The sequence below is a fragment of the Cricetulus griseus genome, assembly GCF_003668045.3.
Source record: "Cricetulus griseus strain 17A/GY chromosome 1 unlocalized genomic scaffold, alternate assembly CriGri-PICRH-1.0 chr1_1, whole genome shotgun sequence".
Classification (NCBI taxonomy): Eukaryota; Metazoa; Chordata; class Mammalia; order Rodentia; family Cricetidae; genus Cricetulus; species Cricetulus griseus.
Window position 1 is genome coordinate 65,853,189 of NW_023276807.1, and position 24,381 is coordinate 65,877,569.

Genomic DNA, 24,381 nt, shown 5'->3' on the forward strand with positions numbered 1-24,381 from the left:
TTATTTCTTATTTTAAAAAACCAAACAAAACACAAGAAAAAATAGTTCCTAAGATACTCACCCAAAAGCCTTTCAGAGTTTATATAGGACAAAGGAAATAGAATCCAGAAGTAATCAACCAAACCAGGATTATCTCTTGCTAGGATTTGTGAAGGTAGCAGGCAGCATTGCCAAAGAGCCTGCACTGACGACACCTTGCTGATGTCTCTACACTGTGGACTGAAGTCTTACATTAGCTCCTAAGGTATACTGCTCTTTCCTCCCTCTAAAGATCCATACACATTTACAAACACTGTAATCTATGCCTGTTTATTTAGACTTCAGGAGAGATGGTGATAATTTGCAAATACTGTGGAGGGGTATTTATGATCAAAGACATCTGGTATACCTGCATCCCCTCTCACCCTACCTACATTGTTTAAATACATGAGAGGTGGTAGATGTTTGTGTTTGAATTTATGAGAGAATTTCACAGGTCTCTTTAATTGTTATACAAAATATTAAGACTTTCAGTTAGATTAACACATGATTAAAATGGTTTGAACAATCCCCAGGACATCTCTCTGCCCTTTACAATATCTAGTTTCTCCCTTGGGACTCAGTTCCAGGCTGCAAATTGAGCAGCCACATGGAAACAGGACAAAACAAGATTGGGTTTCACTCTGAGAGTCCCTTCACAGAGCACAGCGCGCTCTAGAGGGTTCAGCCTGATCTGGAATCACGCCTGTCAGTGGGTTGGATTTCACTGAGGAGTCAGCATGTCTCCAGAAAGGTGGGGAAACAGATGTGACTGAGGGAATGGGGAGCATCCCAGGTCCCACAAGTCTTTCCCAACCCTTACATGTATATTATACCCAAAAGGGTACAAGCAGAGACACCAGAAAAAGGCACAGAAATGTTTGACAGATTCCCAGAACCAAATCACTTCTGATGAAGCAAACTAGGGGAAACATGCACACAGTTCCTACCACCCTGGAGCAGGCAGGGACTACAAACCAAATGTCACACTTCAGAGCTTAGAACTGTCTGTGTAGTTTGGGGGACACAGCCTCTAGGAAGAGAGAATTTTGGCTAAGAAACATTTTATTATCTACCAAGGCAAGAAGTAAAAATCCAGCCATTGGAAACAGAGAGTTCCCAGTAAGGATGAACTTCTTGATTCATTAAGACTTTCTACACTCTGCAGAAGATCTACAGAGACCCTAGCCACAGTCAAAAGAAACCAGGTTGTGAATGGCCTAGGAGCCAAGAAAGAATTGATGAGATTCACAAAAACACAGTGAGAGTGAGGGGAGAGGCCTGTAGAGACAAAGATGAAAGGAAATGGCCGGATACTTCTCCTGGAGCCTTTTGACATAGAGCTGGGTGCAGCTGGTTAGTGACAAATGCCCTTGACCTCTGTTCACTTCCTACCAGTTCTCTTGGGCCTTGACTCTGCATGGCCATGGTTACACTGGATGAAGATGGAGGGATGGATATACGTCTAACTGTGAACTATATATAATATATATAATATATATATATCGTGTACAGAAATATTTCACAGAACTAAAGTTGTTTTGATAACAAAAATATAGCATGTATAACTACATATTTATGAGTTATTTGTATCTTGCTATTGTTTAAAGTATTTCCACATCCATCATTTTTTTTTCCCTTGGAAGATGACACTGCCCAGTTCTAATCTAGAATGCAGAATAAGAGCCCATACCACATCCGCTGCCACAGTCATTGAGAAGCTGAGTTAGGGTTTAAGCTTGGGGCTTCTGGGTCCCAATCCTGGACTTTGTTCCCTCTGTCAACCCAAGGAACCCACCATCACCCCAGAAGAAGTTGCCTTTAGTTGCCAAAACCTGAGGTTGGTTTGGAATTTGTAGTGTCCAGAAGTCAAGAGAATGAAAAACCAAAGCCAAGGGCTACAATTTCTAGAATAGATGGTCACCTGAACACACAGGGTACAAGCTCCCTGGTCCAAGGAAGATCACAGGGTCCTGGATATGGAATCAGCAGAATGAAATCAGTCTTGCAGGGGTAGCAGGCTCACTGGGTAGATTAACAGTGTTTGCTTCGAAAGCCTCAAGACCTGAGTTCACTCCCCGGAACCCTCATGCCCTAATTTCTTTTCTGTTACTGTGATAAAAACACTCTGACCAAAAGCAACCTAGGAGAGCAATATTGTTTGTTCAGCTCATAGGTTACAGCCCATCACTGTAAGAAGTCAGAGTGAGAACTTGAAGCAAAACCATGGAGGAACACTACTTGCTGGCTCACTGGAGCTCATGCTTAGCTAGCCAGCTAGTTTTCTTATAGTCCCCAGAATCATCCACACAAAGAATGGTGCCACCCACAGTGGGCTGATCCCTCCTATATCAATTAACAACCAAGACAATCCCACAGACATGTCCATAAGCCAATCTCATCTGGGCAATATATTCACAAATTGGGACTCTATTATCAAGTTGGGCTCTGTCAAGTTGACAGTGATAGCTCCACAAAGTTGTACTCTGACCTACATAATCATACCATGGCGCGCGCGCGCGCGCGCGCACACACACACACACACACACACGCACACACGCACACGCACACGCACACGCACACGCACACGCATACAGAGAGAGAGAGAGAGAGAGAGAGAGAGAGAGAGAGAGACATAGAGGCAGAGACAGAGACAGAGAGAGGCTCACATAGCAATAAAGTTTAAAAATACATAAATAAAAACAATCAGTATATTGCACAGAAACATATCTTAGCCTCACCAAGAATAGAGTATCCTTTTTTTGATGTGATAATTCATTAAATATTAGAAAAGGTAAATTATGTTAAGGAAAGAGCATTGATATGAATGGAATGTTTAAAGGAAGGGACTAACCAACTGAATGGAAAATAAGACTAAATTAGCTGAAGTGCTGCTCTTAGTCAATAAAAGTAATGTTCCCATTTCATTAAAACAAATGTCTAAAGGAATATTTGGACTTAAAAAAAATATCAGAGCTGAGGAGATAGATAGGTTCAGCGTTAGAAGTATGACGAGCATATGCAAAACACTGGCTTGATTCTTCAGCACTGTGGGGGTAGGGGAGAAGAATGGGGAAGAGGAAGGAGGGCCAGATTATATAAAATAGAAAAAGGAGCTTGCTAGTAGCAAATGTTTGGACTCAGACATGATTTGCTTAAAAACACTATAGAATCTCAAGACAAGAATTTATATTTAAATTACCAAAGGAAACAGGCTATTCTGGTTAGTTCTTAGTGTCCCCCTGACACAGCCCAAGTCACCTGAGAAGGGGCTGAAGAACTTCAACCTCAGTTGAAGAACTGCCTCTATCAGGTTGGCCTGTAGGCATGTCTATGGGACATTGTCTTGATTGCTAATTGATGCAGAAGGGCCCCAGCCCACTGTGGGAAATATTATCTCTGGGCAGGTGGTTCCGGGCTATATGAAAAGATATCAAACCATGAGCCAAGAAGCCATGAGCTAGGAAGCAGAGTTCCTCCACAGTTTCTGCTTCAGTTCCTATCCTGACTTCCCTCAATGGTAGACTGTAACCCAGAAGTGTAAGATGAAATAAACCCTTTTCTCCCCAAGCTGCTTTTACTTAGAGTGGTTTTTTTAAATCATAGCAACAGAATAAAAGTAGTCCAAGTCCTCTCTGACTACACCAGAACCTTAATTCAAACCCAGGTTGCTGCAGGCCATAGGAATTGCTATTCTATGCAAGCAAAGCCTCACACCAGGGCTGGAATGGGGGTGCAGGGACGAGGGACAGGGGAATATGTGAATTCCCTCAGCATCTTCTTCTGGAAATCCAAGCCACTGTACCAGCAGGCAGCATCAAAGTATCACCCATTATTGCCGTGGAAATGATTCCTTTACTTGTCATTTTTCTTTATGCAACATTATCCTTTACTCAATGCACTTACCAAAAGCATCTATGCCTATATACTAAAATGTGGCTCCTCTAGCTAGAAAAGCATAGCTGAAAGGTCCCTGCCTTGGGGAGTTTTATTGGGCTCTCCTCCTTCACAGCACCACAGGTTTCATCACAGACCCACGGCATTTATGAAGCAAGCTGCACCTTCTCACCGAGGCCTTTGTTATGGGGTGTGAATTCCACCGTCCACACTGGGAGAGCACAGCATTTCTCCGCTAATCCTACATCCCATGAGAGTGAAATAGAATGCTTTCCCCCCAGCATGCCAAACCTCCCATTTATACAGGCCTGCTCACAGTCTTCTCCAGTATGTCTCGGAGCCATTTCTCAGTCATTCAAATATCTATGTTTCAGTAGGTCTTATACATGGCACAGTGCTAGACTAAGGGAGCCAGAGAGTTATGTAGGGTTGTAAGCCACTCTGCCAGGGCCAGTTTCCTCTACTGAGTATTGATTGGGTGTCTCTCGTGGCTTTAGAGGTCTTCTGGAGATATATGTCTGACAAAAATCACAAGTGCCACCTCAAAGTCACCTCTGCAGAATCCCCAAGGGCTTTCTGTGTAATTTCACTTCTTCTGTGGGCGGGGTTGGGGAACACCACTTCAGAGACCCTGTAGCCTTCACGGGGTAGAAGACACAATGTGAGGCTCCTCCGATGGAGACTTTGTACTGCAAACCTAAAAGTCAACCCTAACCAGCAACTGCCCTAGAAGATTGGTTTTGAAGACAAGCCAAGAAACACCTCTGCTTTGCTGGTGGCTTCAAACTGATTTTAGTATAGAAGAAGGAGGGGGGGGAAGGAGGAGGGGGAGGAGAGGAGGAGGAGAAGGAGAGGAGGAGGAGGAGGAGGAGGAGGAAGAGGAGGAGGAGGAGGAGGAGGAGGAGGAGGAGGAGGAGGAGAAGAAGAAGAAGAAGAAGAAGAAGAAGAAGAAGAAGAAGAAGAAGAAGAAGAAGAAGAAGAAGAAGAAGAAGAAGAAAGAGGAGGAGGAATAGGAGGAGGAGGAGGAAAAAGAGGAGGAGGAAAAGGAAGGAAGAAGAAAAGGAAGAGAAAAATGTGTGTATGGGAGAGAGAGAGAGTGAGAGAGCGAGAGCAAGAGAGAGAGAGAGAGAGAGAGAGAGAGAGAGAGAGAGAAACTACAGGAGCTAGTTTTCTCTGTCCATTATAAGTTCCAGGAATCAAACTCAGGTCACCAGGCCTTCCCAGGAGGCACTTCTACCCACTGACCATCTCAACCCTGGAATTTTTTATTCAAGTTTCTGTTCACTGTGCTGTGATCTGGCCATAAGTCCAACTAAAATCTCAGGATATCTGATTCTTGGTCTCCTCAGTCCCTCTTTCCTAGCTGTCTCAGGACACTTGTTAATGAGACATAATCACAACAGCAAGCTTCAATAAGAGAAATACAGTTTTTCAAGGATGACATTTGAAAGGAGCATCACAACCCATTTTGGTTCAAATGTTAGGAACAAAATTCTTGTTGAAAAAGTTAAAATAAAATAAAATGTTCTTTCACTAAGAGAGTTGTAAGATGGGGAATTGCTCAATTGGTACAGTGTTTGTTATCTCAGCACTTGTGTCAAAAGCCAGGTGTGCACACTTATAATTCTAGCACTCAGGAGGCAGTGACAGGTGAATCCCCAGGATTCATGACTGTTTGGGAAGCTCCAAGCCATTGGGAGATACCTTGTCTCAAGAGATGAGAAGCAGAGAGAGAAGGAGGAATGAAGGGAAGGAGGGATGGAGTGAAGGAGGGATGGAGGGAAAATGTCTGCAAAATGACAAAGTTGTCCTCTGGACTCTAGTGCACATCCATGTATGTACACACACAAGCACAAATTAATTAACTAATAGATAAATAACTAAATAGTAGGGAAGGACCCAATATCAGCTAAGAATCAAATCTCGGCTTTACCTGCAGGGGTCCCTAAAAGATGCATTTGGGCCCTACTTGAAGAGTGATTCCCAGACATACTACAGCTTGGTCATTGTCCCCTCTGCTGTCAGCCTCTCTCATCTCTAACTAGAGCCCCCAAGTTCACAAAGCTGAAAAAAGAGATAATTACCTTCAAGGTCATCCTGGTAGATAACGATTTCCTTCTCTCCTTCCAAATGAATCGCTGCGGAGAAAAGGTGGCAATGATTTTGACATGGAATCGTTCTCTAGAGAAAGCACAATTTTCCCTAATTTGGGAAAAGTTGTAAGCTAGCTCAGCATTTAGACAACAAAAAGCTATGGGAGTCACAACCTGTGGTAATTTGGAAGTGTTCCTGATAATTCTCAGCACAATCAGCCCTTTGTAGAGGGTCAAAGGACTTGTAGTAAGGTAAAATAGTGACTCCCATGAACCATGACAAAGGGTCCAGTCCCATGAAGGAATTTGTGCCATGGAATTTAAAACTCAGGCACAGAGTGGCTTGGTGTTGAGACCTAAGTGGCACCATGTACAGAAACTGTACCATCAACAGATGGGGGACATTGACTCTGGCCATTCTCAATTCCAGTGCACTGCTTGGTAAGGGCAATAAGCATTGCTGTGAGGCATGGGTATCAGTCTCAATTCCTAAAGGCATGTCAATCAATCACCTCCAAGGCATGTCAATCAATCACCTCCAAGGCATGTCAATCATCACCTCCAAGCCTAAAGGCAATATTGATGGAGATGTTGAAAATGGGGAAACCTTGCCTGCCACACTCATCAAGGAATGTCACACTTACATTCAGTGAGTAACAAAGAACTAACTACATGCAGGTGGCCCATGGGTTCCAGTTATTATGGGGACTTAAATGAGCATACCTTGTAACCTTTTGAGGTCAACAGGGTCAAGAGCAGCCACAGCATCAGAGATCCGGGAAGGTCTGCTGATGCCAGCATTATTGACAGCCCTCACACGGAACACATATGACCTTCCTTCAAAAAGTCCCGTGACAGGATACTTGCAGATCTTTACTGGTGCATCATTGCACTGGACCCAGTTGTTAGTTCCCACCTCACATCTTCAAACAAAAAAGAAATGAAGAGGAAAAAGCACATGTGGTAATCTACAAAATACTAAGGGGTATATTCTCATTGAACAGTCATCACAGGGGTATACCTTTTGGATAAAAATTCACACTGCTGACATATTGACATCTGTTAGTAGTAATACGATAAACCTTAAAAATAGTAAATCCAATAGCTATCTCTACATATGTACATAAAGGGTGGATGTATAGATGATAGATGGATGAATGGATGGCTAGATTGGTAGGTAGATAGATGATAAATAGAGATAGATAATAGATGGATGGATGGATAGATAGACAGATAGATGGATGGACTTTAGATGAGGGAAAGGTAGTTGACAGGGAGATACCTACACACATGCATTTACATAGTTCAATCTTTGTGGTTTATAGCTTAAGATAACTCCTGCCATCAAACATGCTTTAGTCAAATATGATCAAAAAGTTACTTTAAACCCATTGTGGGCAATTTATTTTTTTTAATTTCCCCCCTCTACTCCTCCCAGTTCCTCTCTACAACCCCGCCACTTCCTCCAACCCAGATCCACTCCCTTTCTATTATTTTAAAAGAACAGGCTTCTAAGCAATAATAATAAAATACAATAAAATATAAAATAAAACAAAAACTATCACATCAAAGTTGAACAAGACAAGCCACATTGTTGGTGATTCTTTTGGCAGCTTGAGTGGCAAGGCCACAGGGTGACCCCTCGGTGTGTAAGATGACGTCTGGGGGAGGCTCTCCCTACCTCCCTGTAGCTATTATACATCTTACTTGAGTTGATCTAGGGCTGACACCTTACTGGGACCCTGCTCAGGCCACTGAACAGTAAGATACCAGTTTCCAGAACCCTTCCCATGCAGAATTTAAAAGACTTTTGAAAATATAGTCCTGCCCAGAAACCTGGAAATGCAGGTAAGATTAGTCTGTTTTTCATGGGCTGAGGAATTTAAATACAAACTTTTATGTTAAGTCCCCAGCAGAAAAGGACAAGGTCAGAAGTCTTTTGGGCTCTTCAAGTTGTAGAGTTGAACACTCATGTTAGGAAGTATTACCTCCCTTCCCCTAATTATCCTGCAGGTGAAGAGTGGGCTTGTTACTGGCCAACAAGCCCCAGTAGACTCTCCCAGGGTTCAACCTACTAGCATAATTTACCAATTACTTTATCACTGACATTGGATGACCAAATAGTGGTATGACCACTCTCCTGAATGGCACTATCAGCCTACAGTGACATATATCCAAATTTGCTGCCTTAGTAATGTCACTTGCTTTTCCATCCCCAGAAGAATGAAGCACACACTCACTTGTCAATGAAGTAGCCGATGACAGGACTCTCCGTGGTGGTGTTGGGTGGTTTCCAGGTCACAATAACATAGTCTCTATTGGCGTCATGGCACTGCAGGTCCATGGGTGCTCCCGGAGCCCCTGTGACCAGTGGGTCAGCATCTGTTGATGAGCAAAGGGGTCAAGACCAGTCTGGTGAAACCCACAGAAACAGCTGACTTGAACAAGGGGGAGCTCATGGTCCCCAGACTGAGAGCTGGGAAACAAGCATAGGACTGATCCAGACCCCATGAACGTGGGTGTCAGTAAGGAGGCCTCGGAAATCTATGGGGCCTCTTGTAGTAGATCAGTACTTATGCCTAGCATAAGAATGGACTTTGGGAGCCCATTCCATACAGAGGGATACTCCCTGAGCCTAGACACATGGGAGAGGGCCTAGGCCCTCTCCCAAAGGATATGACAGACTCTAAAGACCCCCTACGGAAGACCTCACCCTCCCTGGGGAGCAGAAAGGGTATGGGATAGGGTAGGGTGTTAGTGGGGAAAAGGGGAGGAGGGGAGGAAGAGGGAACTGGGATTGACATGTAAAACAATCTTGTTTCCAATTTAAATCAAAAAAAGAAAACAAACACACTTAATATTTGATTTTTCTTATCTGAAATGCATATTTTTTTCAGGAGCCAGGGCTGTTGCATGCCCACAGACGTCTGAGAATTCTGTGTTGTCTAGTTCAAACCTCCCTAATGTACTAAGAACCAGGGATTTATTGACATTGACCCTAGTATTTTCTCTCCATTCACAACCTCCAGAAAGTGATCAGAATGGTTGAGCACCCCAGGTTTGTGTCCTGTTCTTCCTGCTCTTAGTGCTGAATAAGCATGGCAATGAAACCTGGTTGAAGTCATTGCATTTTTATGGTGCAAAACACCCAGCCAGAGGCACACGGGAGAATGGAAGGTATCTTTTAACAGCAACCCTAATAAAAACCCACAAAACTATATGGTAGAGAGTGAAATCACAGCCCTGTGTGCTTATGTGAGCTTTCGGGAAGTGCGGGAATGAGATGTATATTTTCCTTCCTGAGCTAGCATACTCTAATGGCACAACCCTCCATCAAGTTCTGTTTTAACTGCCACTGAGAGGAAATCTAACATCCCAGTGGCTGTCACACACCACCCACACCTGAAGCTGCAGGAGGATGAACACAGGGACCAGCTAAAGATGGCTGGCCATGCAAGATAGAAAGTATGGCAGCCTGGGGACAGCAGCCACAGCTGGAGTCCCCCCAAAGGTTCAGGAAGGAGCCCACAGAGGGCAGCCTGGGTGGGTGGGGCAGGGCTGGCAGAAGCAGCACACTGAGAAAGGGCCACAGCTCTAGCACAGTAGACTGAGCTTAGCTGAGGGAACACTCTCAGCCTGTGGCTCAAAGAGAAGTCAGCCCTGGCTCCTCCACAAGAAAAACAACCAAATTCTCTGAGCTTTGGTGTCCCTGGCTAGGAAACAGCCACTTCCAGAGCTGTCATGAGAATTTTTGATGGTCTGTACAGATCATGCATGAACACACACACCTATGCACACCTATACCCATGTATGTGACGAGTGTTTACAGTGCAAGCCATCGTAGCTATTGCCTGGTGCTATGCCTGGTACACCATGGTACATTTCCTTATGGAATAGTTTAAAATGGCATTCTGAGGAGCCTGTGTCGAGGGTGGGATGCAGGACAGAGGATTCAGTCTGACCCAGGCCATTCTGTAACTATTGCTGCTATGTTGTGACCATAGTACGCAGGGATGAACTGAAGTCAACAAAGATAAAAGACACACTGTCCTAGTCGTGTGTCAGTCACAACACCAGAGTCCAAAGGCACCCACTGCATCCTCCAGGGAGCTGAGCCTGCAGAACACTCACTCTGGGGGTTCCCTTTATAAATTCTAGGTGAGTAAGAACAGTAGGGAGTAGAGGCCATTCGTCTAACTCTTTCTGCTCACTCACAAGTCAGGGTCATGATGACAGACATGCCTCACACTTTGAAAGGGGCTGTTTCTGGCCAGGGGCGTCTGCAATAGCCGAGACTCCACATCCACTTTCCTATACCTCTTCCCTGTCCCTTCCTTCCATGTGGCTTCTTCCCACCCTCTGCTTCAATCCCATCCATTGCAGCACCTCTGACAAACAAGAAGGCACTGTGGTCACTGACACCACCACGGGACACGATCCTCAAGGTGTACAGCCCCTCATCATCCTTGTTCAGGTGGCTGAAGGACAGTGAGGCCTGGCCTTCTCCAAAGAACATCTTCGTCCACTTCGACTCTTTCAGCAGCACATCTGAAACAGCATCAGAGGGCAAGGTTAGCTTCAGGTGTTTCCCCATTATCTGGCCCAAGAGGCTCCTGGATGGTGCCCAAGGTCATTGTCAGGCTGCCAAGATCACCCTCCCCAGAATTGTTTTTCTGCTGGCAGAGGTGAGGGACAAATGCCTGAGGCCATGCCTCCACAAAGGGCTCATGGGTACAGCAGTGGGGAGTCAACACATCAGCAGTGTGCCCAGGCCTGGTTCACCACAGCACTTACCGTCCCTGTACCACTCGGCTCGTGGCTGTACTCTCTTCAGATCTGGCGTCACCAACAGTGTACACTTGAGTGTGACTGTCTCACCCTCTCTTCTGAAAGTGACCCCAAATTTCTCCAAAAACTGGATGTCAAAATGCGTGTATGGAATCACAGATGAAAGTGGCACTGTGGGGGAGGGGAAATAGATGCTGTTGGTACCCAGCCAGCCTGTGTGCCTGTGTCTCAGCACAGCAAACACACTCAGAGCACTGCCAGCTGCCAGCTGGTTCCTCACCTGGTCGTGGACTACATGCCCTCTGGGATGGGGTGATGCCTGAGTGTCTGCATCCCCCAGACTCATATGCTGAAACCCTAACCACCCTGGTATAAGGGCAGTAAGGCCTTCAGAGGTTATTTGGGTTTGAGGGAATCACAAGGATGGGCCCTAAGATGGAGTCAGTGCCCTTGTAGAGGAGGAAGAGAGATAGCTTTGTACTCTGGAGGACTAGGGAGGACCATCTATAAAACCAGGAACACACACTGGCAGCTGGAGCTATCAGGTCTGCAAACCCAAAACCATGGGAAATAAAGTCCCCTTGTCAGTCACCCTCCTGGGAGACCGCCATTCTGTAGTCAGACAAGTAGCTTATCTGTCTTGTCATTAGGGACACAGTCACACAGGAACACAGTTTGGACATAACTGTGTTTACAGCACAGGATTTGCAACTCACTTCATCCCAGAGTAGCTTTGAGAAAGTCATACCCACTGGAGTCATGGCATTTTTCCTCTTTAAAATAAGCTGTGGAACTGTTCTTATCTATGTGTCATTTAACAGCAAGTGAACTAACTAGACTCAGAGATGTCAACTAGAACCAGACTAAACTTCAGGAAGCACAAAAATCCTGGCAGACGTATAGGTCAAACTTAAACCTTGTCCCTAAACCATTCATGAGTATGTTGGAAGTAGGTCCTCATCACTGGTAGCCTTCCTCACCTCACCTGGGTCTGCACAGCTCTTGGACCTCCCAGGAAAAACCAACCTGGGTCACAGGGAAATTCATGGCTCATGACTGGGCCACTGCAGGTCACTGTGGACAAGGAGCCTATTTGCTGATAGGTAGTTTCTTCCCATTCTGATGTATGGTGTTTAAAGGCAAGCATAGGGGTGTTGACACTGACAGTAGACCAGGGGGCCACATGCTACAAGGCACCACACATGAAGAAGAGGTTTGTCGGACACTGAGGCAGTGTGCATGACTCAGCATACACAAGCTGTGTGTCCCATCTAGACCTTAGGTATCTGCTCCATATAAATGGCCTAGGGACGTTCAGAGGCATGGAGTGCCCTCACACACAAAACATGGCATCATTACATAGTGTGCCTAAGAATTTGTATTCATTTCTTTTTTCCAATTCTGATATATAAAGTTTCTACAACTGATGTTTTCACCTGTGTCTAAAAACACCAGCTTGCCAGCAGAGAAAATTATCAGACAATAACCCTAGCTGGGGAAACCTAGAAAGATAGTAGAAATATAAGTTTAACAAAGATTTTACCCTGAAAAAATCACTTCTGACTTCTATTCAATGTCACTAGACATCTTCCTTGACAAAGACTCCCAGGTATACTTACATCCAATTGGGAGTCCTACAGAGTGCAACGGTTCCTCATCTCCTCGGTACCCTGTGGGGAAAATTAGGCGAATGTGACACAGAAAGAGACAGGCAAGGACAAATGCCTTCTTCCCCGACCCTGGATAGACAGCAGGAACATACTTCTCACCACCACGGCTGCATTAGTAGACACTTGTCCATGAGGGTTTGTGGCCACTGCTGAGTAAGTGGCTGTATCCTCAAAGTTGGCCCTTGGGGAGAGAAAGCAAGTTTGTGAGATGTTCTGACAAGGTCAGCCTCCTGAACTTGAACAAAGCATTCCTGGAAAGCAAACCATGTGGCCAGAATCACATGTGATTTATTGGAGAACAACACCAGCTCTATCTATCTTGGAACCAACAGCAAGACAGATATAGATGAATGCCTGACCCCAAACTATGTGTGGCTTGGACTCTCAGAAAGGAAGGATAGGAGAGCCTCCAGAAATTACTTATTTCACTCTCAAGGAGAAATCATCGGTCTGTCTGGACCTGTTTCTCAGCCCTGTTGAGTCTTTAGTTTTGTCTAGCCAAGAGGAAGGCTTCTGGGATCGTAGTCCACAGCAGAACCTCCTGCTGAGTCAATGAAGAAGCATATTTGGGAGAGTCTTGTGTCTGTTCTGTAGAGAGGAGTTGCTCTCCTCCCTAGGAGCTGGTCTTTTGTTGGCTCAAGGTACCCCAGGAGCTACCAATTGGTCCCAACTCCTTTGTTGTCTTGATGCTTCCCATCTAGGACTGTGCCTGCCACTGTCCTGTTCTAAATGGCTCTGAGATCACAGGATGGCCAGGCTGCTGAGAGCACACCAGAACCCCAGGCAGGAATCCAAGCTTGTATCTAAGGCCTCAGCAAAAACCCCCGAGCCTTTCTAAGTATGGAGCACCCTGCTAGTCAAGTAAAGCAGATCCAGAAACCCACCTCACTCCCCAGGAGGACTCTCAAGACAGCAGCTGATGTTGAGAACCACTAATGCTACAATCCACAGATTGGAATGACCCATATCAGCCTCATTAAAATGCCCAGGCTGGGCTCCACCTAAGAAGACATGGGTATGTGTCCATCCCAGGAAGACTATGACCATGAAATGGCAAGGGCCCAAACTCTCAGAGCACATAGTTCTAATCTCCTCACTTCCATCCTTCAGAAATGGGTCTACTTCTATGGGTGTGAACTGACACCCCTTCACCTTCCCCAGAAAATATGACAAGAAAGAGGCAGGCAGCTTCATCTCCTCAGGTTTGTGCCAGGTACTCAGTGAGGTTCTGATGGCTCTCTCTCTCTCTCTCTCTCTCTCTCTCTCTCTCTCTCTCTCTCTCTTCTTCTCTCTCTCTCTCTCTCTCTCTCTCGTGTGTGTGTGTGTGTGTGTGTGTGTGTGTGTGTGTGTGCTCATGTGTATGTACATGTAGATACATGTGTGTGTACACCTATGAAAGCTAGAGGTCGTCCTCTGGAATTGTTCCTTGGGATCTGTCCACCATCATTTGGGAAGCAGGGTTTCCAATTGTCCTGGACCTTGGGCTAAACTAGCTAATTAGCTAGAAAGCCCCAGGTTTCCACCTATTTTTGTGCCAGCAACACTGAGATTATAAGGACATGCCACTATGCCATGCTTTGTCATGTAGATTCTGGAGATCAAACTGGGGTCTTCATGCTTTCATAACAAGCCCTGCAAAGTACAATGGGAGAATTTGGCACTTGGAGAGTTTGGAAAACAAGTTCCACATGGCTCCAAACTTTGCATTCCTGCTGCTGTTTCCCTCCAAACTGGGGTACTGGGTGAGGCCTTAATCTTGAAGAAGAAATAGCACAAGTTCATTTTTAAGGAATAAAAACTTTGCCCAAGTCTTGCTATAAAGTGCCTTAAGGCAGTATTCCCAGAGACAAAGCCCTGTCCTGCAAGTTCTTGGTCACCTGACTTTATTCTCTGTTGCTTTCAGAGCTGAAAATATTTTCTTTGACCTAAAATTTAATATTTCTAGGAAAGGGGAGAGAATTTTCTGAGACCTACACTGTCTGCCAACACCCTTCTTTTCTCTTGGGAGTTTCAGCCTACTTGTGCTGTGTCAGACATGACATCTGGCCCCCTTTAAATGCCACTGCTTACAGAGGTCAACACAGCCCTGTCCATCTGGACACTCACACCAGTACATTATGTCCCATTCACCTGGGAGATGTGAACGCCAGCTGCCACCCGTCAGCACAGTGCAGCGCCAGCCTGCTTTGATTGGGAAGCAATCAGCTTTGTGTTTTTGAAATTCTGCAGACAGCCCTGCCTCGGTGCAAAAGAACAATGTACAGTAGAAAGTTCCACAATGTGGACTATTGTTCCACCGACATTCACCCACCTCCACCAGCAACGGCATTGAAAAATGAGAAAAATGACAACATGGTCACTACAGCATGGCTGCAGGTCCTGGAAAGCCGATGGAAAGAGACAAAAGTCTTTGGGAGTGACTGCCTAACCAAACATGGAGCCCAACAGGAGCCACACAGTGGCACAGACAAAGCTGGGAAGTAGAAGCAGGACACCCAAAGCAACCACCTGGCAGATAGCAGAGTTCATGGGAAAGCCTGGGCGGGACTTCCAGGAGAAACCCAGAGGACAAAGACTGCCCTTGGCCCCCTCAGATCACCTGGTTCTCAGAGCTGAGAAGCGGATTAACACTTCGGCCTTGAAGAGTCCTCAGAGGAGTGTGGACACAGATGGTACCTGAGTGTCCTGTCAACTGCATAGATCTCACCATCTCCAATTCCATCAACAGCCCTTCATATTAATATAATGGTCTCAAGCTGTATTTTCTTTGTTGCACTGCAAATTTCTTCAGTTTTTCAATCCAGGGTAAATGCCTGTGCTCAGATGTATCCTACATTTCCTATTTGTACAACTAAGGACAGTATTTAGAACTGTAGTGTATAATTTATACAGTATATAGTCTGTCTGGGTCTAGGCCTCAGTGATGCTTCTACCATCTCTATTTAATTGATTAATGTCCTCTAAGCTCAAGGCAAGAGCTTGTTTCTGTTTATAACTGCTCATATTGGCAAGTCGGGGCTGTTCTCAATAGTAGTCAACCAGAATAACTGCAGAGAACATGGCTACCGAAGCTGTAATACTCTAGCCATGGTATCTTGGTACCATGCACTTCCGTGGATCAGCTCACAGTCCTCATCTATCAATGTTACCCCTCCCAAAATTTACCTATATTTTAAATCCCTAAAATACTTTATAAGCATAACTTTGATGATTAAAATAAAACAACATATTTGAAAAACTCTTAACAGTTTTATAAATATAATAATATAAATACAAATTTCAAGCTCATCGTCATCAGTTAAAATGCACTAGCTCAATCCCTAAACCAAAAGAGAGTCCTATTCCCCCTCCCCTCTCCTGTACGAAGCTTTCTTTCTTTCCCCAGAGTCCTCTAAACATCAGGGGCTCCCAAGCCCTCTAAGCTGTTCTTGGGTAAGGAAGAGCTGAAATGGCACGGGAAGAGAACAAAGTTTGTCACGTAATGGACCACAAGAGACAAGAAAGAAGTACTGAAGTGATGAGGCCTCAGGCTGCCTCACTGAAACTCCCAGCTTGCCCCGGGCTGACTCAGGCATGAAGATGGGACAGCGCCACCTAACGCATTAGCACTGATTAGCTCCTCCATTCACCCATTAGCACTTCTAGCACAAAGGCATGGAGTTAGAAGGTCCGATAGAAGAAGTGCTTCTTGCTCCTGTGCTTAGGAAAGCCAGCTCAGGAGGCAGACTCCACAGCTTCCTTCACACTGGGAAGGGAACCCATGACATGTCCAAGTATGAGACCCCTTGATTTATGACCGTGTTCCCCAGAAGCTGGTGCACCCAGGTGGGCAGCATGCAGGTTACAATTTCTAGTATCTTCCTTTATCTCGCTCTTTATACTCCTTGGTGTTTTGTACTCTACGAAACTTTGAAACAGATATATATATATATATAATATATATATATATATATATATATTATATAGTACCCATCCATGTATTGAAGAGGGCCCTGGAATATTCCCCCTACTACTGAGTGTAGTAGAGCTGTAGGAAACAGGATGCCCAGGGCAGAGACAGAACAGGAAGAAGAAAGAGGGTGGCTCTGGGAACTCCACCAAACTCTGATTTCAGCAAAGGCTAACTTGGAGACAGTGAACTATAACCCCATCCCCACTATGTCCCAGGGGGACCTTCCCTCCCTTCTGCTCCTCCAGACCCACAGGGAATGTTCAGCAAACCTAGTGTCTAATTCTAGCCTTTGCCTCATGCTGAGAGAACTTTGCAAGGGTTTTACTTTCTGTTTGGAGGGGTTCCCAGAATAAGAAGGTTTTCTTTCGGTCTCAATTTTTACTTCCATAGGGGCACCTTTGCCTCTCAAAATCTCAGTGTAAAAGCATCTTAACACAACTTCCTGAGAGAACTAATAAAATTTTATTTTTTCTAAAGATGAACAGACATCCTAAGTGAATTCTTCCTTGGTAGGCAACACTTGGGGTCCTTAAATGATAAGTGATGTAAAATCAGACTTAGAGCATAACACTTAACTCAGAACTAAATACCGAAGTCAAAAAGTAAAGTATAAGAGAAGTTTAGTCATGAAAACTTTCTACAAAGGGAGGGGGTATGATGGTGTTGCCACTAACAAGAATGAGACAGATTGTTGTAAATGCTCCTCAGAATAAGAGAACAACATTGGGGGAAAAAGGCAGCTCTCATATGGATGGCCAGAGAAAAATGTACCAATATATCTACCATGGTGCATATTACAATTTCAGATAGTACCAAGGACCCGGTTTGCTTTTAAGTGTCTTAAGAATTCCGCTGCAGCAGCCAAAGAACATTCATAGGAGCAAATGTCATCTCAGAATGCAAGGAAAAGCTCATTCCACTGCCAGCTAGAGACAGGGACAAGGCATTCCACACCCTGGAGACGCCCCGGATCAGATGATCCATAGCTCAGCACTTTGGAATGAACAGCTGAGCTGAGTTGTAATCTGTGGGGTTTCCCATTGCTATTTTCTTGAAGAACATGAAATTCTCTTAATGTTCTAAGGATGCCCCAGTAGGGAAAAAAGAAAAAAAGAGATAAAAGAGATGTGCTGGTCTGGGCTAGTGCAAGTTAAAAGACTTGTGTTTCTGGATTATTCCCTCATGGCCTACCAGGGCCAACTAACTTAGTTCCCTCTGGGTGTTTCCTCACTGTTTAAATCTGTGTAAAGTCTGAATGCTGCCAACATTGGGTGGGGGTGTGACTATTTTCATGCTTGATAAAGAGAAAACACTTCTTGACAAAAAGCTAACTGCACATTCAAACCAACCTACCCAGACCTGCTGATCAGAGTACATGCTGCCCAGAGATCAGTTACCCTGACCTCAGTGTCCTCCTGAGAAAACTGGTATTGGCTTACTGCCCGCTGATCCTTGGAAGTCAAGGGAAGAGTCACTGTCCAGAGAGTGCCCAGGCTCTGAGACCTGCCCTCTGCCCTCCCATTGCTGTTCTGGAGCCCCGCCCACCCAACTGGCTTCCACCAGGGACACATGAGTCTACCTGCAGAGTACGTAGCCTGGATCCCTCTGGATCCCTCTCATCAGTCCCACTGCTCCACACCTGGTTCCCAATTCTTGAGTTTCAGCAAGAGTCAACTTGGGCCCCTCCCACCCCAAGTCAAGAGGGGTTCTATCTGCTTGCCTCAACTTCTAAGCAAAGCCAGCATCCAACCTGCCCTGAAGGTTTCCTGGTCTACAGGCCTATCTCTGACCTCCAGTTCTCCTTCCCCTCTAGCCCCAGCACCTATGTACCATGAGAAACTGTTGTAAGTCCTTCACCAAACACCCACTTCCCACCTAGCACCCTCTCACTTGGAAACTGGAGCCACATCTTCCCAAGCAAGTTGGCTCTGGTCCTCATTTTGCTAATGGTCTGCCACCCTAGGCCCAGTTCTCCCCATCACCTACCTGTTATTCACCCATGCACAATACAGGACACCTTCTGGACACTAGATAGCAAGGCCAATTTTGGTGGCCACCCATGTACCACCTCACCTAGCACAGCACCTGGCATTCAATAGGTTACCAGTGGATGAGAGAAGAAACCAAACACCTGTGAGGCCAGGAGATAGAGCTTTGGGGGGGGGGGCAAGACTCCATACTTAGTAGAGACTAGCTAGCTGTTGAATAGTGGCACTTCCACACTTGAGGGAGGGGCCCACAGTCCTGCAGGACTCAGGGACAGCACTACCCTGTCCTCAGGTCACCAAAATGATCCTAGAGGCAGAACTGTCTCCCTCACAGAGAAGCGGAAGACACAAGGAAGCAAATAGAAAAAGGAGGGAAAAAAGGCTAGGAAACAGAAAGAAACCCCACCTCAGCTGCAGGGCCAGGGCCTGACAGAGGCTTCCAGTCCAAACAGGCTCATGTTGGAGCAGGACCTCAAGAGCTAGACCACTCACTTTGACCCCCTCCTCCATCCGAATGGAGCCCCTCATCCATCGCCATCAGGGAACAGCTGGCACCACAGCCTAGACCCATCAAGAACCCTGCTAGGTGAGTTTATCCAGAAGCCTCCTGCTGTCACTTTCTATCTGTGGACCCCACGCTCTCCTTGGCTCTGGTGTCCTGCTTCAGGTCTGCAAAGGGCTGAACACACGTCTCCACTGAAGCTATCGTTGCATGAATTTACGTTGCCACTTCTCCAACAAAACCCAGTGCATAAGACATTTTAATTAAAAAAGAAGAATATGTTTTTATTCTAAGCAAATGTCTATGCAAAGCCACAGGAAGAACAAGCCTATCCGTATTCATCTGTGTGTCTGAGTGCAGCTTGTGTGTGCCATCACGTGACTTCCAGTCACACCTGAAATTATGGACACACTCAGGTCTCAGTCAATCAGGCTGGCCTAGACATCCCAGTCTCTCTGTCCCAGCCTCCTGAGGTTGGGAATCAGGGTTTTACTGCCTGTCCCAGCCAGCTTCTGCTGTTTTGGGGGTTTGCATGTGGTTATGGGATGTGACCCCAGCATACACTGGCTGTGGATCCTCACCTGTTGATCTCCAGGGTGTGCACTCCATACCTGCTCTCAATCCGGTACTTCCCTGGCTCACCTGCCTGGCAGATCAGACTGCCATCTTTGTACCTGGTGGCGGGAAGTATTCACTTTAGTATAGTAGCAGATATACTCTTGCAGTTTCCCCCCAACCTCCTCTGTGCTCTAAGAAACAGCAACATCTCTTCCCCCTGCCTATTAATGCAAAACACTCTGGATCCAACTTTCCAGGAGAGTCAGGAGTTGCAATATTGGAGCAGACAACCCCCTATATCTGCTTGAATCTCTTAGGAATTTGGAAATTATCATTCCATTTAAAAAGAAATGTAGCCAGTGCTAGCCAGGTCCCAGCCTGGCCCATCAGGCCACATTACAGCTGGAACACAAGAGGAGAATGTCACAGAGTGCATGAAGCTCTAGTCCTAGAAGCTCCAGCTCCCACCTGTAAAGCCGGGCTCAGCCACCACAGGCTGTGCTATTGTTGGGCAAGCCTTGAAACACTCTCTTGTCTCCTAATACCATGGATGAGCTGAGCTACAAGGTTATGAGACTCCTGTAAGAGATCCGGGACACAAGGGGATATATATATATACACCTGTGATTGCAACAGCAGGTGAACAAGAAGGGTCTGTAGAGCTTAAAGATTTACCTCTCTAATATTTACAACCTCCTTCCATGAGCCCACCTATAACTAAAGCAGATATAAAGGCTCTCTGTACAAGGTCAGCAATGAAGCCAGTGTGTAGACAACAGCCAAGACAACAAGCACCCATGCCTATTCAAGGAGCTAACCCTTTAACAGAATGCTCTGAGAGAGACATCAGGGCAGTGTTCCTAAAATTTGAATGACAGACCATTAACTAGACAGGCATTTTAAATTGTGTGCATACATTGCCCACAGGGACTTCTAGAGGTCTTTAGGACAGGTTCTCAGGCATGCTTGCCTTCCAAGCACACAGTTCTTAGAGGAAAGCAGCCCAAATGCTGTCTCTCACCATTGTACCACAGGTGTGGGGAATCCTTGTACAGTGAAGCAAAGCCTCACAGACATCCGTTCCCAGATGGTGTGGGACCTTAACCTCACCAGGATCTCAGGGGCTCTGCTCATCCGGTCTTCAAATGAATGTCTCTCCCAAGATAGCTTGTCATCCACCTGCCAAGAAGAAGCAGGGAAGGTCAGGGTGGGTGTGGCAGGAGTAGCCCACTAGCAGTGAAGCATTTGACAGCCTGCGTGCAGACAAACTTTCCTTCTATATGCTCTGAGGAGCTTGGAGGTCCTCCTACCATTTGCTCCAAGGAGTACTTGTCCAACTTGTCACGAGCTAGTGACCGTGCCAGGTGTACATTCTCCTCCAGCTGGGCCAGCTCACTAAGAAAACGCTGCCTCTTAGCTTCTCCATAAGTTGCCTCTAGGGACCGGTACCTATGAGAGCCAAGAAACTCTGTTAGTCATAGGACATGTGACAAGACTTTGTGGCACTGACAGACGACACTGATTTTCTCTGGCTACCCATCCCTCAGCACGAAGGGATAAAAGCAGATGATTGGGGGGGGAGACAAAACAACTTTTTCTACTTAGTTTTGCCTCTTTTGTTTTCAGAGTGTGTTAACAGCACACAGGAAGATACAAAGAACAGCAGGTGTGTGGTTTATTAATACAGATACACACAGCATACATCTCTTGCTTTGTTTGGCATGGGAGACTTGGCCATGCCTTAGAGTCCTTCAGGGATATGTACGTGCGGGTGCTTGAAAGATCCCTGCATATAGAGGCTGGGGGCTCATAAACAATGAAGAAACATCAGCCTTAGTCCTGGGAAGTCAGTCACCCCTTCCTGTCAAAGTCCTGTACCAGACTGGACTAATGTCTTCAAGGAATGGTAAGAGCTTGTGATAACAACTAGGGCTGGTGAGAATGGTAGTGTATAATGAATGACTGTGGCTCCCATCAGTGCTAAGTGGGGCTCACTCATCCTCCACAGCTATCCCACAATGCAATGGTATCATCTCCCTCAACCCCAGGATCACTCACTAACCACCCAGTCTACTTTCAAAGGAAGAAGTGATCCCAAGACCATACATGGCAAAGACACCACATGAGTGATGAAAGTAAAATATGATGATTCCATGGGGGACAGCAGGGTCCATTTAGGGCTGGCCAACCCCATACCTGCAACCCTATACCTACCAAGAGGACTGACATCTACAGGAGGCTAAGAGGTACCATCGGAACTCAAACCCAGACTCAAAGTGAGAGAGTCCAATGCAAAAGCTCTGTGTGTCATGAAGATTTCCATTCAGTGAGACTGTCCCAAAACTGCGCAAGATTTATAATCAACATACCAACCATTCAAGTTAACAATGTCACTTTCCTCACCCTACAGTGGGGGCACTGAGGGACAAGAACTTGCATATTATGTTCAAAGTCACACTGATATATAACTGATGGGCATAAAACAGCATGGCTCAAATACCCAATGTCTAGTCCCCAAACTTAAATATAATTGGAAGATATCTTTCCAAGACAATTGAATGCTTAAAACTTCAGAGTGTTTATGTCCCACGTAGCCCAAATTGACCTGCAACTCACTATAGAATAAAAGATGACTTGAACTTCCGATCCTCTCACCTCTATCTCCCAACTGCTGGGAATACAGTCATGTGCCACCATACCCAGTTTATGTGGGACTCACGATGATACCCAGAACACCACAGATGCTAAGCAAAAGCTCTCTCCACTGAGCTCTAGCCCCACCCCACACCACTTACACTCTGAAGTCATTTCTTAACACCAGAAGCCCTCACTTTATAATAAAATCAATTTTTATAATTTGCATGGCACAATATACCTATGGCATTTTTAAACTAATTTGTTTTTTAAGAAGAGATGAAAATATCCACATATATAGCATTCTTCAAGTCTTTCCTCTGAATGAACTCTTAAAGTATAGAACATTTCATTGTAAAGTACGAACTTAAATGGGCAATGTTCTCATGATTCCATGGAGAACTGTTATATTACTACAACATCTGAATTTTAAATTATGATTTCACTGTTTGACTATTCCTCTCAGATGTAGTTCTTTGTAAGTACTACTGAACTTGGTGCATTTTATTTTTTTGGTTTTGGTGTTGTTGTGTTGTTTTGGTTTGGGGGGCTTTTATGTTTTTTCTTTGTCTTTTGTTTTTTGCTTGTTTGTTTGTTTGTTTTGAGACAGTGTTTCTCTGTGTAACAGCCCTAGCTATCCCAGAACTTACTCTGTAGACAAGGCTGGCCTTGAAACTCACAGAGATCCACCAGCTTCTGCTTCCAGAGTGCTGGGATTAAAGGCATGCGCCACCACCACCCAGCATTTTATTCTTTAAACACACATTTTAACAAAATGATAGTATAAATGTTACTAGAAATATGCTTAAAAATAATTTAACTTTGACATTTCTGAGAATTCCTAGGATTATGGGTTTACTGACCCTGGATTTAAAAGAACAATGCTAGGAATCTAACACGTGAGGAATCTTGCCCCCATCTCACTTTGTGTTACAGTTCTAAAATGCATTGTTGTTGCTGGATAACTGTATTTTCCAAACAACTGAAAAGAAGACTGTCCTTTGGGCTATCCACCATTAGTCCAGTTACTCCACCATTGAGCAACTTTCAAATGAAGCATGCTTAACCAACTCGAATGTGTCCTTGCGAATTGGAGTTTCTTTAAGAGAAATTCTGGGAAATGGTAGGGATCCGTGGGAGAGATACATAGTGGCATGAAATATGTGGCTGCTCATGTTATTCTCTCATGGGTATTGTGTTCATTGGTGTAGGCCAGAGACATAGGATCTCCTGGACCTGGAGTTGCAGGTGGTTTCGAGGCACCAGGGAATCAAACTCAGGTCCCCTGCAAGAGCAGCCAGTGTCTTAACTATTGAGCCATCTCTCCAGACCTACTCAGAGTTTTTCTTGAAAGACCGATGCACAACCACCAGCTGTTTCTCCATCAACTTGTATTTTGTAACTTTAGGACTGACATTCTGGCCGTTCCTTCTCTTTCCTATGACAGCTGTGATGATTTATGGAACCCTTCGTAGCCCTTGGTGTCCACAGAGACAGCTGTTTAAATACTGGCTGCCTCCTCAGAAGATGACCTTGCTCCAAGGGACAACAGCCATGGAGGCTGTGATGGAAACTCAGCTGTGGAGTCTGAGGCTCTTGGTGGCTTAGAAAGGTAGGGATCTGAGTGCAGAGGGTATGCCAAAAACCATACCTCAGCCCTGGCCCATATAATGATGGAGATGCAATCCCCATTCTCTGTGTGTTGGAACTGACATTGGACGGTAAAGAGTAAGCAAGTGATGGAAAGAAGCTCTCCACTGTGGTTATACAAAAGCCCGGATTCTGCCTGCTGACCCCCCTTGCCCTTCTCTGCCCAAGGTTACACAGCCCGCAGCTGAATTGAATGCCAGCACTTAGAAACACAGGTACTATGGGCAGCAGCCGATGGAGGATGCAAAGCAGTTACCTATTTTCGTTTTCAGCTTCCTCCTCTTCTGCTGCGCTCACCCGCTTTGCACAGACCCTGCAAGTCATCCCCCCAGTGGAGCTCAGGCTGGAAGCTCTCTGCGAAGAGGACCTCTCCGAAAGAGATCTCTCAGAAGATGACTGGGTGGTTGCTCGCCTGGACAAACAGTGAAAATGGTTAGGTGTGCTGGAAAATTACTAACACTTATGTTAACATACACTGCTTCCTTTCCACACACCCAGCCCTCTCTGCAGCACATGCACGTGCACCCAGAGCATAGGCACACATGTGCACATATATGTGCATGAATACCCATGAGTAGCCTATACAGATGCACCTGGGCACACCTCACACATGTATATGCATACATGCTGT

The 24,381-nt window shown here is 45.5% G+C and overlaps 1 protein-coding gene across 1 annotated transcript in view; it reads right to left on the minus strand.

The window, feature by feature from the left end:
- Myom2 (myomesin 2) overlaps positions 1 to 24,381 on the minus strand; it is a 78,656-nt gene that overhangs the window by 42,393 nt on the left and 11,882 nt on the right. Inside the window, exons 3-13 of the mRNA XM_027387747.2 lie at positions 24,007 to 24,162; positions 20,777 to 20,915; positions 20,488 to 20,645; positions 19,490 to 19,582; positions 12,559 to 12,647; positions 12,416 to 12,466; positions 10,803 to 10,967; positions 10,395 to 10,556; positions 8,249 to 8,390; positions 6,732 to 6,931; positions 6,000 to 6,053 (exon numbers count right to left, since the gene is read on the minus strand). Coding sequence (XP_027243548.1) covers positions 6,000 to 6,053; positions 6,732 to 6,931; positions 8,249 to 8,390; positions 10,395 to 10,556; positions 10,803 to 10,967; positions 12,416 to 12,466; positions 12,559 to 12,647; positions 19,490 to 19,582; positions 20,488 to 20,645; positions 20,777 to 20,915; positions 24,007 to 24,162 — 1,409 coding nt within the window. The remainder of the gene's footprint in view (positions 1 to 5,999; positions 6,054 to 6,731; positions 6,932 to 8,248; positions 8,391 to 10,394; positions 10,557 to 10,802; positions 10,968 to 12,415; positions 12,467 to 12,558; positions 12,648 to 19,489; positions 19,583 to 20,487; positions 20,646 to 20,776; positions 20,916 to 24,006; positions 24,163 to 24,381) is intronic.